Here is a 14,688-nt window from a genome sequence, read left to right as displayed (position 1 = left end):
GCCCTGGCCTTTCCGTATGGCTTGCAAAGCAGATCGGAGATCAACAACACAAACAGAGCCCTGCAGGATCTATCAAAAGGGCCTCTCAACTGTGTCAAATCCTGATACCACATTCAAAGCTTGAGTTTTTCCATTCCAAATTGGCTGTCACTCTGGCAGTGGGGATGGCCAACAGCAACAAACCAGAGCTTCATTAAAATGAGACGTGTCAGAAAGTATGGAATGAGAGTACAGTACATTTAAAAAGGAACAGAAAAAACTTTTTTCTTCCTTTAAAAACCTAATTTATTGGAGGGATTGGGGAATGTGGAGTGATAGTTGACATTTTCATCTTAGTGATAAGAGGAAGGCCTGAGATGTCACCTGCTGACTGACACTGTTCATCCTCTGGGCTGTGGAACACTGCAGTCATATAACGATGATGTGGAGATGGTGCCTCATTAAATGAAAAAACGTGTATAACGACAGACAGCGGGAGAGTGACACATGAAGATTATTCAATCGGTTAGCCTATCATCTAGAGGTGGTAATTTATGTAGTGCCTCACATTAACTTTTATTCTCCCACACTCATCAGTCAGTGAATTAGCCTTTTAAGCATTCAAAAGTCAGAGTATGACTGAATAGCAGTAATGGCCGGCATTAGTCAGGTAAATGGTGAGTTTACCAAGACATATGGATTATTAGTTGTGTCGTTATTCAGACAAGATGTTCTGTACAGTTTTATTTTGAGCCTCTGGTTCTACTGAACATCTGACAGTCATCTAATGCCATGGTTCTCAACTTCAATCCAGGAGATCCACAGTGCTGGTTTTTGTTCCAGCCCAGTACTAACGCAACCGATTCAATTGATCAAAGGCTTAATGATTAGTTGATGAGGCAGGTTTAATTTTTTTACTTTTGTATTGGAGGCAGCTCTGCCCCGCAGGAAGAATGATTGTGATTGGTTGATTCGGCAGTTTAATTAGGCCTGGAGGTGAAAACACTTTGTTCTCTAATGCTCTTCTTTCTACTTGTGTGCTGTAGTTGCCGTGGCGCTGAGGAACCAGAAGGTCATGTTGCCGAACGGCAATGGCAAAGTGGTCAAGGTCTCCAATTCAGTGACCATACCGACCCTTCAGCAGTTCACCGTGTGCTTTGAGGTAGCCCGCTCCAACCAAAAGAACAAGGAAAGCATCTTCTCTTACACCCGGCAAGAGGACAGCAGTGGTGATGAAGCCCTGAGTTTCGGAATGAACCAGGATGGAATGGCACTGGTCATGAGTAACGAGACATGTCTGGTAGACTCTATCCTCAATCCCTCGGACTTCACCTCCACCATGAAGCCGTTCTGTCTCACATGGGCCTCCACCACAGGCAAGGTGACCCTTTACTACAACAGCAACTACCGGACCAAGACCTGCCCGAACACAAGTGGGCGCTTGGTGGGGGCCGGGGGCCGCTTCAGGCTAGGGGGCAAGAATAGCTTCGATGGGACCATCTATAACTTCCGCCTCTGGGATAACGCCATGAGCATGACACAGTTGGCCGCCCTTACCTGTGACGCCGTCGGCAACGTCATTGACTGGGACAACAGCTTCTGGGACATCCCCTCTTCGCTGGCACAGACAGACAGAACACTGAGCTGCAGTGAGTATCCAAATATAGTCATATCCTTTACACACTGGTATGTTCTATTTATGACGACTTGTTTCCCGTCTGCAGAACTTCAAAGGTGTTTGACTGACAGAAGTCTATATATTGTTATCGGGACAATTTCCTGGTTCATTAGTAAAAGTTCATGCAATATTATTCCAAGTGATACACTAGTTATGAGAGAACCTAAAATGGCATCTAAATCCTAAGTAACTCAAACAGTCCAGTGTTATCCAAACTGCTAAAGAAGATGAAAGCAGCAGCAGCAGGACAAATATATGCTCCATGTCTCTACCTTTGAAAGTATTAGGAATCTGTTTGTAGCGATAGGAGCGTAGCCACAGCGACAGGAGCCAGGGGTATCGGGAAATGTCTGCCGGTTGCCCAGTGCCCACTAGAGAATGGTGCTGTGTGTGGTTTAGCTGTGGAAAGTACGAAGTGCAGAATCATGCATTTCTCCTACCCGTTATGAGTCTCACAGAACACACACACAGGCCCCATGGCTGAGGAAACACTTTTTTTTACTTAACCCCATTCCCGAAACACTATCTGCTCAGCTACAGCTTGGGCCTGAGAGTCTGTGAAAGACAGTTCAGCTCAGAGGACTTTTAAGATCAAAGTGTAGGAGTTCCCTTCCCAACCCTAAGCTCTCCCTTTCACAGAGGTGCACAGAGAAAGATGTCTGTCTCTCGGAACATTCCCCTAACTCTTGTGTTAGCCTTGAAACTGCTCTGGAACATCCAGCTCTCTCTTTTGTACTCCGAGCAATGTTTCTCAATTCCATAACCCACCACACCGCAGTCGGAGTTAAGATCTCTGCTGCTGCTCCAGTCCAGAATCACACATACCAGACATGGAAGCAGATAGAATCTAGCTCTACTCTACTGTACACTATTTAGAAGAGGAGTAGGGTAGGCAATATACTGTTGTTCAGAAGTATATCAACTCTGGTGTATATTTAAATGTCCTTGTGTCCTTGTTCGTCTTTACATCAACACACCTCCATGTGGCATTGTGGTCCGTTAGATTACTACATGTTAATTCACGTATTAATAAGTACATCTGTTTGTCAAGACAAAGCAAATGGTTTGCTTTGCCCACAGGACCTTGTTTCCATGTCACTGTCTGATGCAGCTGCTGCTAGTTAGATGCCCATGGCTGACTGTTGTGATACCTGCTCATGTCAAGTTCTCTCTTTTACAGTCTGTTTCCCACATTGCATACACTTAACAACAGCTGTTCCATCTAGTGGTGAGTGTGCTGCTAACAACTTGATTGCTTTGTGAAAGTTGCTTGCTTGAGTGCTTAGTGCCATGGGAGATGCATGTGAAATGCGGTGTTAACTAATGTAACGTTTAAACTAACAGTTCCAGGAAACAGAGGCTTGCGTTAGTTATATTATGGAGGAACTTTCTACCTAGACTCTGGACGTAACATGTCAATGATAAATCAGGTCCCAGTTAGAGTCATCTACAGTCAATATGCCAAATCTGTACACCGATAGATGATTATTAGTCTTGCGTCATACATTGAAAGCCTCAACTCAAGATCAACCAGGTGAAGTTCTAAGTTATTTCTCTGATCCCAGACTTTGTGTAGTGACAAAATGAGACTCTGCATGATGCGATTCTGTCCCTGCTTTGAATAACAGCAATGTATCTGCCAGCCTCGTCTGTCCAGGGCTTCTAATGCAGGAAGCACATTAAAGACCCCATGCTTACAGAGCAGACAGTGACTTCTTAGGAACTAAGATGTAACAACCAAACCCCATGTACACTGATCCACAGCTGAGCCAATGATGTTGTCAGGAGGCTGAGGGGCTCAAATCTTAGGTAGTCTGGTATATAGTCTGGTAGGTAATCTGATTGGTAGTCTGGTAGGTAGTCTGATTGGTTGTCTGATTGGTAGTCTGGTTATAGTCTGGTTGGTAATCTGATTGGTAGTAGTCTGGTTGGTAGTCTGATTGGTAATCTGATTGGTGGTAGTCTGGTAGGTAGTCTGATTGGTTGTCTGATTGGTTGTCTGATTGGTAGTCTGGGTAGTCTGGTTGGTAGTCTGATTGGAAGTCTGGGTAGTCTGGTAGGTAGTCTGGTAGGTAGTCTGGTAGGTAGTCTGGTAGGTAGTCTGGTTGGTAGTCTGGTTGGTAGTCTGATTGGAAGTCTGGGTAGTCTGGTAGGTAGTCTGGTAGGTAGTCTGGTAGGTAGTCTGGTAGGTAGTCTGGTTGGTAGTCTGGTAGGTAGTCTGGTTGGTAGTCTGGTAGGTAGTCTGGTTGGTAGTCTGATTGGTAGTCTGATTGGTAGTCTGATTGGTAGTCTGGTAGGTAGTCTGGTAGGTAGTCTGGGGTAGTCTGGTAGGTAGTCTGGTAGGTAGTCTGGTAGGTAGTCTGGTAGGTAGTCTGGTTGGTAGTCTGGTAGGTAGTCTGGTAGGTAGTCTGGTAGGTAGTCTAATTGGTATTCTGATTGGTAGTCTGGTTGGTAGTCTGGTTGGTAGTCTGGTAGGTAGTCTGGTAGGTAGTCTGGGGTAGTCTGGTAGGTAGTCTGGTAGGTAGTCTGGTAGGTAGTCTGGTAGGTAGTCTGGTAGGTAGTCTGGTAGGTAGTCTGGTAGGTAGTCTGGTGGTAGTCTGATTGGTAGTCTGATTGGTAGTCTGATTGGTAGTCTGGTTGGTAGTCTGGTTGGTAGTCTGGTAGGTAGTCTGGTAGGTAGTCTGGTAGGTAGTCTGGTAGGTAGTCTAATTGGTATTCTGATTGGTAGTCTGGTTGGTAGTCTGGTTGGTAGTCTGGTAGGTAGTCTGGTAGGTAGTCTGGTAGGTAGTCTGATTGGTATTCTGATTGGTAGTCTGGTAGGTAGTCTGGTAGGTAGGTAGTCTGATTGGTAGTCTGATTGGTTGTCTGGTTGGTAGTCTGATTGGTAGTCTGATTGGTAGTCTGGGGAAGTCTGGGTAGTCTGGTAGGTAGTCTGGTAGGTAGTCTGGTAGGTAGTCTGGTAGGTAGTCTGATTGGTAGTCTGATTGGAGTCTGGGTAGTCTGGTTGGTAGTCTGGTAGGTAGTCTAATTGGTATTCTGATTGGTAGTCTGGTTGGTATTCTGATTGGTAGTCTGATTGGTAGTCTGATTGGTAGTCTGATTGGTAGTCTGATTGGTAGTCTGATTGGTAGTCTGGTAGGTAGTCTGGTATTCTGATTGGTAGTCTGGTTGGTAGTCTGGTTGGTATTCTGATTGGTAGTCTGATTGGTAGTCTGGTTGGCCAAAAGTGTATGGCACGCAAGGCTGTAGCTGTAGTCTGTCTGGTGTAAACTAGCTCTGGGCTAATTATCAGGCTTGTGAAAAGGACTGGCCCCAGTGAAGCTCTTTGGGCCTTCTTTCATCTCTCTGTAAGGTCAGTGGAGGAGTGAATGTCTGCATGGCTAAACTCTGTCAGAGATCCACTATTCACTGAGTCCTCACAGTCCTGACCCAGGCACGCTGGGGTTGTTTACTCTTGTTGGTCTGCTAGTCTAGATATATGGAATAGCACTAGCCATTCATCCACATCACCTAAGGCAAAAGGCTTTTTGAGTGGGAATGATGGGTACTGGCCTGTGAGTGACAAGATAGTCGTTTCTGATGTTTCACATCAATGTGGACTCAGCAGTGCATGAGGTAGTTGTTGAAGACTGATTGTTGGAGTCCACCAGCCACCAGAACGATGGGTCAGTGGACCATAGAACAGTGTCAGTAATGACAACTCACATCCACTAACTGATATTAAACATGGCCTCTCTCTCCTCTGACATGTCATTACTTTTCATTACCAGCGATTATCAAATTGATTAGCCATGTCCATCAAGTCCAGGTGGGTCTGTCTCGCTGTGTTCTCCTCTGATCGCTCTTCTGTTTAAGAACATTAGAAAATATGCGAGGAGTGCATGCAAAGCAGCATCATCCCTGTATCACAAAGTACTGCATATTTTATACAAGAGAGGAAGTGTTGGCGGTTGGACTGGGCACAGCTATAGACCAGTGAGGAAAATATCAAACTCCTCGCCCTTTTCAACAAGATGATATGTATTTAGGCTTATGAAATTCCAACATTTATATGGCAGATCATTCTGATTGTTTATTGACATTTCTGGGTCCCATACCAGCCTGAGAGCATGTAGCTAGCTGAGCGGCTGCTGGGAAACTGTCAATCATTTTACAAGGGCGGTGCTTAATATCCAGCCTGAAGTCATTGCCAAATATAAATGTTTGATGAATGTATAATGTGTGGGCCTGTCCTGAAATTAACATAATAATGCATAAACTTGTTTGTGTCCTTTTTAATCACTCACCATGGGAAATATTGTTGATTAAGGGGATTTAACATGTTTATTTCCAATCCACTTTGAAGGTACCTCTGTACCCATCTACACATCACACACCACCAGCTGTTCCTCTCCTGGACTGAACTGCCCAGGTAGGAAACCAACGATTGTTACGCAGATCAATCATTTACAACAGACAGTACAATGATTATCAAACATCACACAATAATCAATTATTAAATGTGATTGAATATTGATTACCATACTTACAGACATACCATTTGACCCTTCTTCCATGTTTGTGTGTAAGCTCCCTGTTATGTTTTATTCATCTTGTTTTAGTTGTTTTTTTTGTTTACATATTTACTTCCTGCCAGCATTTTAAAAGGCACACAGTACTTCACTCGTTCTACGTCACTTTGCATTGATGGCCACGGTATCGAGTCAATGCAGATTATGACGTAATTTTATGTAGCCTCTGTGGAATCACATTGAAATGGGTCCAGTTTGACCCCATGTTCTGCATTAGATGATGCAGTGTTAATATGACCTCTCCTTCCCATAGACATCAGCCAGAGCTAGATGTTGACTTAAAAGTGACACTTTCCAAAATGTCAGTTCTCTTGCTTTGAGCAAATCTATTAAGCTCTGTCTATGGTGCATTTATTCACATGTCAACTCTGATATACTTTGCTTATAAGAAACCCCTGTAGCACTGTGCTGGAGATTCAACAAGGTGATTGGATGAAAATAAATGAGACAAGGATGAAGCCCATCAAAGAATGGCCTCTGTGGCTTGTGATGGCTTAATGCAGGGTTTCACTATAGGCGGTGGGTGATTTTATTATTCGGCCTGCCAAGTTTTTTGAAGAAAAAATATGTAAATATTTAGACATAAAAGACTGTAAAATCACCAGGAAATGAGCTCAACGTGATTTTAATTTAGGATATCTGTCCAAGAATTCACATGCATAAATAGAGATATATGCGATCGTATCCCACCGTAATCAAGGTTTGGTATGATTCTGTTTTTCTCAAATACTATATCTGATTGAGATTCTTGTGGTCAATTTGCAGTGTACAAATGATTTAGAACTATGTTCCAGCCCCCCCGACCATCTGCTCAAGGAAAAATTGCCCTACGGCTGAATGTAATTGGGGACCCCTGTCTTTGTGTATGTTTTACAGAAGAAATAACTTTCAACTCTAAACCTGTTGATCCTATCCTAGTAGAAACCGTTTGTTTACTGAGTAAATGTTAACACTGTCTTTCATAGACGTGCTAATCATCGCTTCTAAAGCTGCTGCATTACACAACTGGACAAGATTTCTCTGTATATTTGTATTGACATTCCTTGTGCTATGCTTCATTGCGCCATCAGTCATCTTTTGTGGCAGGTGGATGGCGCATTTGTGTTGCCTCACTTTACATCCAATTAATGCATATGTAACCTTTCTCCATACATCCCTGCAACCAGCAACATTAACTTCTACCAGCTCATCCATTATCACCACTAACATGATTTCTACTAATTCAACAACCCACGGTAAGCGTCCATCCCTCCTTCACATTGTTTGTAAAGAGCACATGTTATTTTCAGCCTATCTGTTGTTATGAAGGTAAGCCAATATGATCTACTTAAAGCTAGAATCCTTAGTTTGGACTTTTTTTGGACGTATAAATGAATGATACAGACCCATTGATTCTTGAAGAAAATAACTTAGAAATGCCTCAACTATCATACGCCATCAGAATCCAAAATGTAAGCTTATTTTACTCCAATGTTTGTAAACAACGTAAATGTAAACACTGTATAGCCCCAAAACATGGTCGAAACTATAATCTTGATATCGTGGATAATCAGTCCTTGCATACATAGCTCTGTCTATGAATTTGAGAGTGATTGCATTTCTCCAGGCCCATCCCTCAGCTTTTTAGCAAATCAGAGGCGGGTTGATGGCTTTGTTATTGTTTTAATTAAGGACTCTAGCTTTAATGCAGTTTGCAGCTGATGGATCACCCCTGTTTTAATCAATATGTAAAATGTCCACTGACTGACTTAGGGGATATTTACATGTGGCCCATTAAACTAGAGAGATTTAGGTCTTATCCCAAAGCCTCTGTGATTGCTCCGATGGCTCTGACTGAAATACCACACAGCCAATTCCAATCTATTAAACCCACATAATACTGAATCCACTGTTAAAGGAATGGAGATGCATTCACATCAACTTCTATCTAATCTAAGAAAATGTGTTGATAAAGGAAGTTTATGATTTGATTTAACTGTCAATGGCTCATATGAAACGCTTGGTTAATTTCTGAAATGAAATTCATTTCCCAGCCCAAATAAATAAAGATTTGTGAAAAGCAGCCACCTGTTTTATCAAGTAGGATTCTGTAATGAGGGAAGACTCTTATTAAACATGAAAGATGAAGACTTGAAGAACAGCTGTGTTTGAGTTATTTGGCAGTTTGGTGGGTTGCAGGCCATGCAGTAGGTAAACACCATGTCTCTAATACTGTACTTAAGTGGAGGCTTGTGGGAGGAGCTATAGGAGGGCAGGCTCATTGTAACAGCTGGAATGGAATAAATGGATGGTATCAAACACATCAAACATATGGAAACCACATGTTTGACTCCATTCCAAAAAATAACATTGCTGCCTTTACAATGAGCCTGTCCTCCTATAGCTCCTCCCACCAGCCTCTCCTGCTGTACTTACTACCTAATGGATTTAATGCAGGAGACATTTCATCATTTTCTTATCTGACCCATCGTTGAAGTAACGCAAACAAGGTCCTGGGTTTTCCCTTTTAAGTTTGAAGCCACTATATATTGACTATATATATTTAGACATGATATATTTAGAAGATAAGGTGCTATTTAGAACCAAAAAGGGTTCTTCGTCTGTCCCCATAGGAGAACCCTTTGAATAACCCTTTTTTGGTTTCAGGTAGAACCCTTTTGGGTTACATGTAGAACCCTTTCCACAGATGGTTCTACATGGAACCTAAAAGAGTTCTACCTGGAACCAAAAATGGTTCTCCTATAGGGACAGTCAAATAACCCTTTTGGAACCCTTTGTTCTAAGAGTTTTGACTATCCCCTATCCAAAACAATGGTTCACTTGACAGTCAAATGTGACTGTCCTGTCCTCAGGCTGTATCACAACCAGCCGTGATTGGGAAATCCCATAGGGCGGTGCACAATTGGCCCAGCATCGTCCTGGTTTGGCCGGTGTAGGCCGCCATTGTAAATACGAATTTGTTCTTAACTGACTTACCGAGTTAAATAAAGGTTATATGAAAAAAAAAAATGACCAACTCATTCCCATCTTACATCTATGATCTCAACCTCAGCTCTCAATACTTCACCATATTTTATTCATCTCATACTGTCTGCTGTCCATCACCAGTTCTCTCTGCTACCACTTCATCTGCCACCACTACTAGCATGCCTCTAACTACCAGCTCAACAACTGGTAAGGCCATCTTTACTTCTCAACATTATTTTCCCTCTAGAGATGAGAACGCCTCAACCATTAACCACTTTGCTATTATAACCTCCTTTTGCTGACTTGTGCTGTAAATGTCACCAGTTCAAACCACTACCCCGACCACTCCTGCAGCTCCAACTAATGTTCCGACATTACCCAGCACAACCACTGGTAAGGTATCTCTCCCAATGGAACTGATCGCAGTTTATGCAAATTGTATCTGATTATAGTTATCGTGCGAATTGCATTTTTCTGAATGTGTTACTTACAAGACCTTTATAAACACTTCAATTTTGGTACATCCATATAATATGTCTACGCAGTTTAGTCTGATTTCCCTCTCAGAACATTTAGCAAACACATGACATTTGGCAGTAACTACATTGTCATTTACTTTCAGGAAAAAAGGTAAAGATGAGAGATCTTGCCAGTGAGGTTGTTAATGGCATGGCCACGTGTTGACCCATATAACCCCATGCATACTCTCTAGTGCATTGCTTATTGTTTGTGTGTATGTGTGTTCATTTCACTCTTTCAAAACCATTTTAGTTCACATTTGCTGTCCTTGTCACCAGTTACTCAAACTGTTATCCCATCTGCAGCAGCCGCTACTAACACAACTCTGTTCTACAGCACAACCAATGGTAAGATTTGCCTATTTGTTTTTTCTTGTTTTGTACTCGGCTTGTGGCAGGTTCCTTCATGTGTCGGGAATGGGTTTGAAAGCAGTGCTATCCTTGACCGACTTGTAACTTTCCACATGGATTAAGCTGGGAAAGCAATTGTCATGGCTTCTCAGTGGGAGTGGGCTTTCCCATGTTGCTTCCTTTTAACAATGGACTCAGCAGTGAATACTGTCTAAGTGGTTCTTGACATTTTGAAAACACCTATAGTAGCCCTGTATTGTGTGTTTTGCCGTTATTGCCTTCCATTTTATTTTTGAACAATTCTTTTGACAATTTTCCACCCATGTTCTACCAGCACCGACAGCTTCTGCTACTACTATTGTTTCAAACCCAGCTACGACTAACTCACCTACCACTAACAACACAGTGCATGGTAAGACAGCCCACTTTCTCTTTTGCCTGTTAGTGACTACGGACTGATTGGGGAGAATTCAATATCAACTGTCTATTTTGTTCCCTTTTGTCTCAAATGTGTCTCTCTTAATTGTGAATTTCATTTTCTATCCCTTACTCTTACTAACAGTGACAAATCCTCCCCTATTATCCCTTACTATCACTAACACACCAGCTAACATCACTACTACCACTAACACACCAGCTAACATCACTACTACCACTAACACACCAGCTAACATCACTACTACCACTAACACACCAACTAACATCACTACTACCACTAACACACCAGCTAACATCACTACTACCACTAACACACCAGCTAACATCACTACTACCACTAACACACCAGCTAACATCACTACTACCACTAACACACCAGCTAACATCACTACTACCACTAACACATCAGCTAACATCACCACTACCACTAACACACCAGCTAACATCACTACTACCACTAACACACCAGCTAACATCACCACTACCACTAACACACCAGCTAACATCACTACTACCACTAACACACCAGCTAACATCACTACTACCACTAACACACCAGCTAACATCACTACTACCACTAACACACCAGCTAACATCACTACTACCACTAACACATCAGCTAACATCACCACTACCACTAACACACCAGCTAACATCACTACTACCACTAACACACCAGCTAACATCACTACTACCACTAACACACCAGCTAACATCACCACTAACACACCAGCTAACATCACCACTACCACTAACACACCAGCTAACATCACTACTACCACTAACACACCAGCTAACATCACTATTACCACTAACACATCAGCTAACATCACTACTACCACTAACACACCAGCTAACATCACCACTACCACTAACACACCAGCTAACATCACTACTACCACTAACACACCAGCTAACATCACTACTACCACTAACACACCAGCTAACATCACTACTACCACTAACACACCAGCTAACATCACTACTACTACTAACACATCAGCTAACATCACTACTACCACTAACACACCAGCTAACTACACCACTACCACTAACACATCAGCTAACATCACTACTACCACTAACACACCAGCTAACATCACCACTACCACTAACACACCAGCTAACATCACCACGACCACTAACACACCAGTTAACATCACCACTACCACTAACACACCAGTTAACATCACCACTACCACTAACACACCAGTTAACATCACCACGACCACTAACACACCAGCTAACATCACTACTACCACTAACACACCAGCTAACATCACCACGACCACTAACACACCAGCTAACATCACTACTACCACTAACACACCAGCTAACATCACTACTACCACTAACACACCAGCTAACATCACCACGACCATTAACACACCAGCTAACATCACTACTACCACTAACACACCAGCTAACATCACCACGGCCACTAACACACCAGCTAACATCACCACGGCCACTAACACACCAGCTAACATCACTACTACTCCGAGTAAGGCTTTACAGAAAAAAGTATACTGTATACCTTTGTTCAGTACACCTTGCCTCTATCACTGTAACTTTTTAAGCACTTTGTGCAAAAAGACCTCAAAGTGTAGTCTGAAGACATGGGGCCTCTATTTTTCTATGTTTGACATCCAAATGACTAATTACTAATATAATCAAGGTAGACTAGACGTCACAAGGTTTTAGGATGTGTTTATAACGGTTTCAGAAGTAGTTACTATACACAGCTTTTTTTTAAAGACACTTGACTAATCACATACTATTTCTAGCTTCCACTTCTTCAGTAGTTGAAGCTTTTACTTTGTTCTTGGTTTCTTCTACTATCATGTCCTCTGTCATTGCTCAGATTCTGCCCAGCTGGGTAAAACATACACTTCGGAAATCTTGATACTCTCCTTGCTGACTTAGTTGTGCTGTCACTCTTGCTAACGTTGTCTGAAGCCACTACTACACCACCGTCTTCGACTAACCAGTCTTCTACTGTCTTGTCCACCAACATCATTACCCTGGGTAAGACACACACATCTCCTTGACTTGTTTGTAGTGAGACGCAGCAGCTTCCTTTGGCAAACTGTTCTCTCTCTCAGCCTGCCTCCACCTGTCTGCTTGCCTCTCACTCTCACTCTATCCTGTCCTCAGCCAAAATGCATTTGACAATATCTGTATCTTTTCTGTCAACTCAAAATGAAGGTCTAGTTAACTGCCATAAATCTAGGTGATCCTAATATTGTATTCTTCCATACAGCGGCTACTATTTTGTATTTGTTTATTCAGCTACAATATATGCTGGATGTCAGTCTGTATTTAAAACATGTAACCTGCTTTGACCCCTCTGTTTTTACATTGACTGGACTGGTGCGTCACAGACAAGGAGAGAACAGTGTATCTGTGGTCTTTGCTCTGGCTCACCCCCTGGCCAGTGGCCTCCTCCACCACCACCACCATCCCCCACACCAGACCTCACGTCCTGCCTGGTCCCCACAGCTCTTTAACCTCACTGGGCTACATCTCTACCCCCCTCTTCTGGCCCGTGAGGAAGAAACCTGAGGCCACCATCAGACCCATCCTCTAGCCGACCAAGCCTCCTCCTGTACCCAAGGTGATCACAACAACAACAGCCCTGTTGGCCAGTAAGACACGCCGTATCCAGGGCCACGACCAGTCCCCAGGGGTTGTTCCCAGGGCGACCGGTGGATGTTGGGAACAGTAGTGATGAGGAGGACCTGGAATCTTTCCCAGCAGCGGCATCAGCATCACTCAGCAACCGTAAGAAGAGTAAGCCCATGGCCCCCACCACTGGGTGCCACTGAGTCCCAGCAGAGAGAACAGCAGCAGCACTGTGAACTGGACTAAGCCCCTGGTGGAGGACACATCAGGCTTTGAGCCATTCATTTACGACCTAGACCTAGGGGACAACCCCTTCAGCCTCTTCCAATATGACTCACCCTACTCCCTCGATGAAGGCCTGGCTCTGGCTGCCTCTGGCCCACACAACCTTTCCCACACTGGGGCTGGAGTCAGCACTGAGGGCCCAGACCGTGTGACTATGGGCGGCTCTGTTACTGCCGGGGAGGAGGGGAACATTTACACAATCAATCAGAGCCCAGTTTACCCTGGGAGGCGTTGGCAGGAGGCACTCTGGCAGAGGCTGGAGGAGAGGCTGGGACTGGGGAGCAGGGTGGGGTGGTGGCAGCACACAGCAGCTGGACTCAAATCCCTCCTTTCAGCACGGCTCCAGAAAAGACAGGTGTGCAAATGGATCAGGCCCGGCCAAGCAGCGGCTTCAGTGAGCAAAAAGCAGAGAGAATCACACAGGCCCACTCAAATATCGCCCTCAAACGTCTCCCTCATTATTAACAATAGCAGAGCTCATAGTCTCTATGAGGGTCAAGATGATCTCTGAAAGTGACCTCACAATGGAGATCTCCAGACCAACAGTCTACTACACCCTAACCTACTCCCAAACCTACCGTGTCTACTACACTGCAGCAGCTCCAGCCTCCAGATAGCCTATGGGCAGTTGTGATTACAGATTTATCGGTCCCTAACTCCCTCCACTCCAACCATACCTCACCCCACCTCTCCCTACCCTGCGCTCTCCTCCTTACCCATCCGCAGGATGGAACAAGGTGATGTTAGTCATTCAGGACACGTCAGGCTAGCTGCCACTGAGACCAACCCGGTGCTCTTGGAGAGTTCACAGGCGAGTGTGCTGCAGCCTTCAATGGAGGTTCACAGTGATTTATTGATGCGGGGGGGCACAAGACCCAGTCCACTGTCTCTGTCAGTCCTTAAAACAGCTCTAACACCTGTCCTTGAGGAAACACACCTCTCTTCCTCTGACAAACACCACAGTGACCTGGTTTTACCCTCTTTAATATTTTGTGTTTTATTTCAACTTTATTTAACCAGGTAGGCCAGTTGAGAACAAGTTCTCATTTACAACGGAGACCTGGCCAAGATAAAGCAAAGCAGTGTGACACAGACAACAACACAGAGTTATACATAAATAAGCAATAAACAACAATAAACAAGTCAACGACACAGTAGAAAAAAAATAAGTCTATATACAGTGTGTGCAAAAGGCATGAGGAGGTAGGCAATAAATAGGCCATAGGAGCGAATAATTACAATTTAGCAGATTAACACTGGAGTGATAAATGAGCAG

General features: G+C 43.7%; 1 protein-coding gene across 11 annotated transcripts in view; it reads left to right on the top strand.

Annotated features, from left to right (window-relative positions):
* The window catches only part of adgrg6 (adhesion G protein-coupled receptor G6), a 58,003-nt gene that overhangs the window by 20,667 nt on the left and 22,648 nt on the right, over positions 1-14,688 (top strand). For 5 of the 11 annotated variants that reach the window (XM_064925265.1, XM_064925258.1, XM_064925259.1 and 2 more), the window contains 4 exons: positions 1,026-1,628; positions 2,838-2,885; positions 6,003-6,068; positions 7,395-7,463. In XM_064925265.1, the coding sequence (XP_064781337.1) occupies positions 1,026-1,628; positions 2,838-2,885; positions 6,003-6,068; positions 7,395-7,463 (786 nt within the window). The remainder of the gene's footprint in view (positions 1-1,025; positions 1,629-2,837; positions 2,886-6,002; positions 6,069-7,394; positions 7,464-14,688) is intronic. The other 6 variants (XM_064925269.1, XM_064925260.1, XM_064925266.1 and 3 more) reach the window with 3 other exon arrangements.

This window comes from Oncorhynchus masou, chromosome 19 (genome assembly GCF_036934945.1).
Source record: "Oncorhynchus masou masou isolate Uvic2021 chromosome 19, UVic_Omas_1.1, whole genome shotgun sequence".
NCBI classification, from domain to species: Eukaryota; Metazoa; Chordata; class Actinopteri; order Salmoniformes; family Salmonidae; genus Oncorhynchus; species Oncorhynchus masou.
This window is presented reverse-complemented; position numbering and strand designations above follow the sequence as displayed.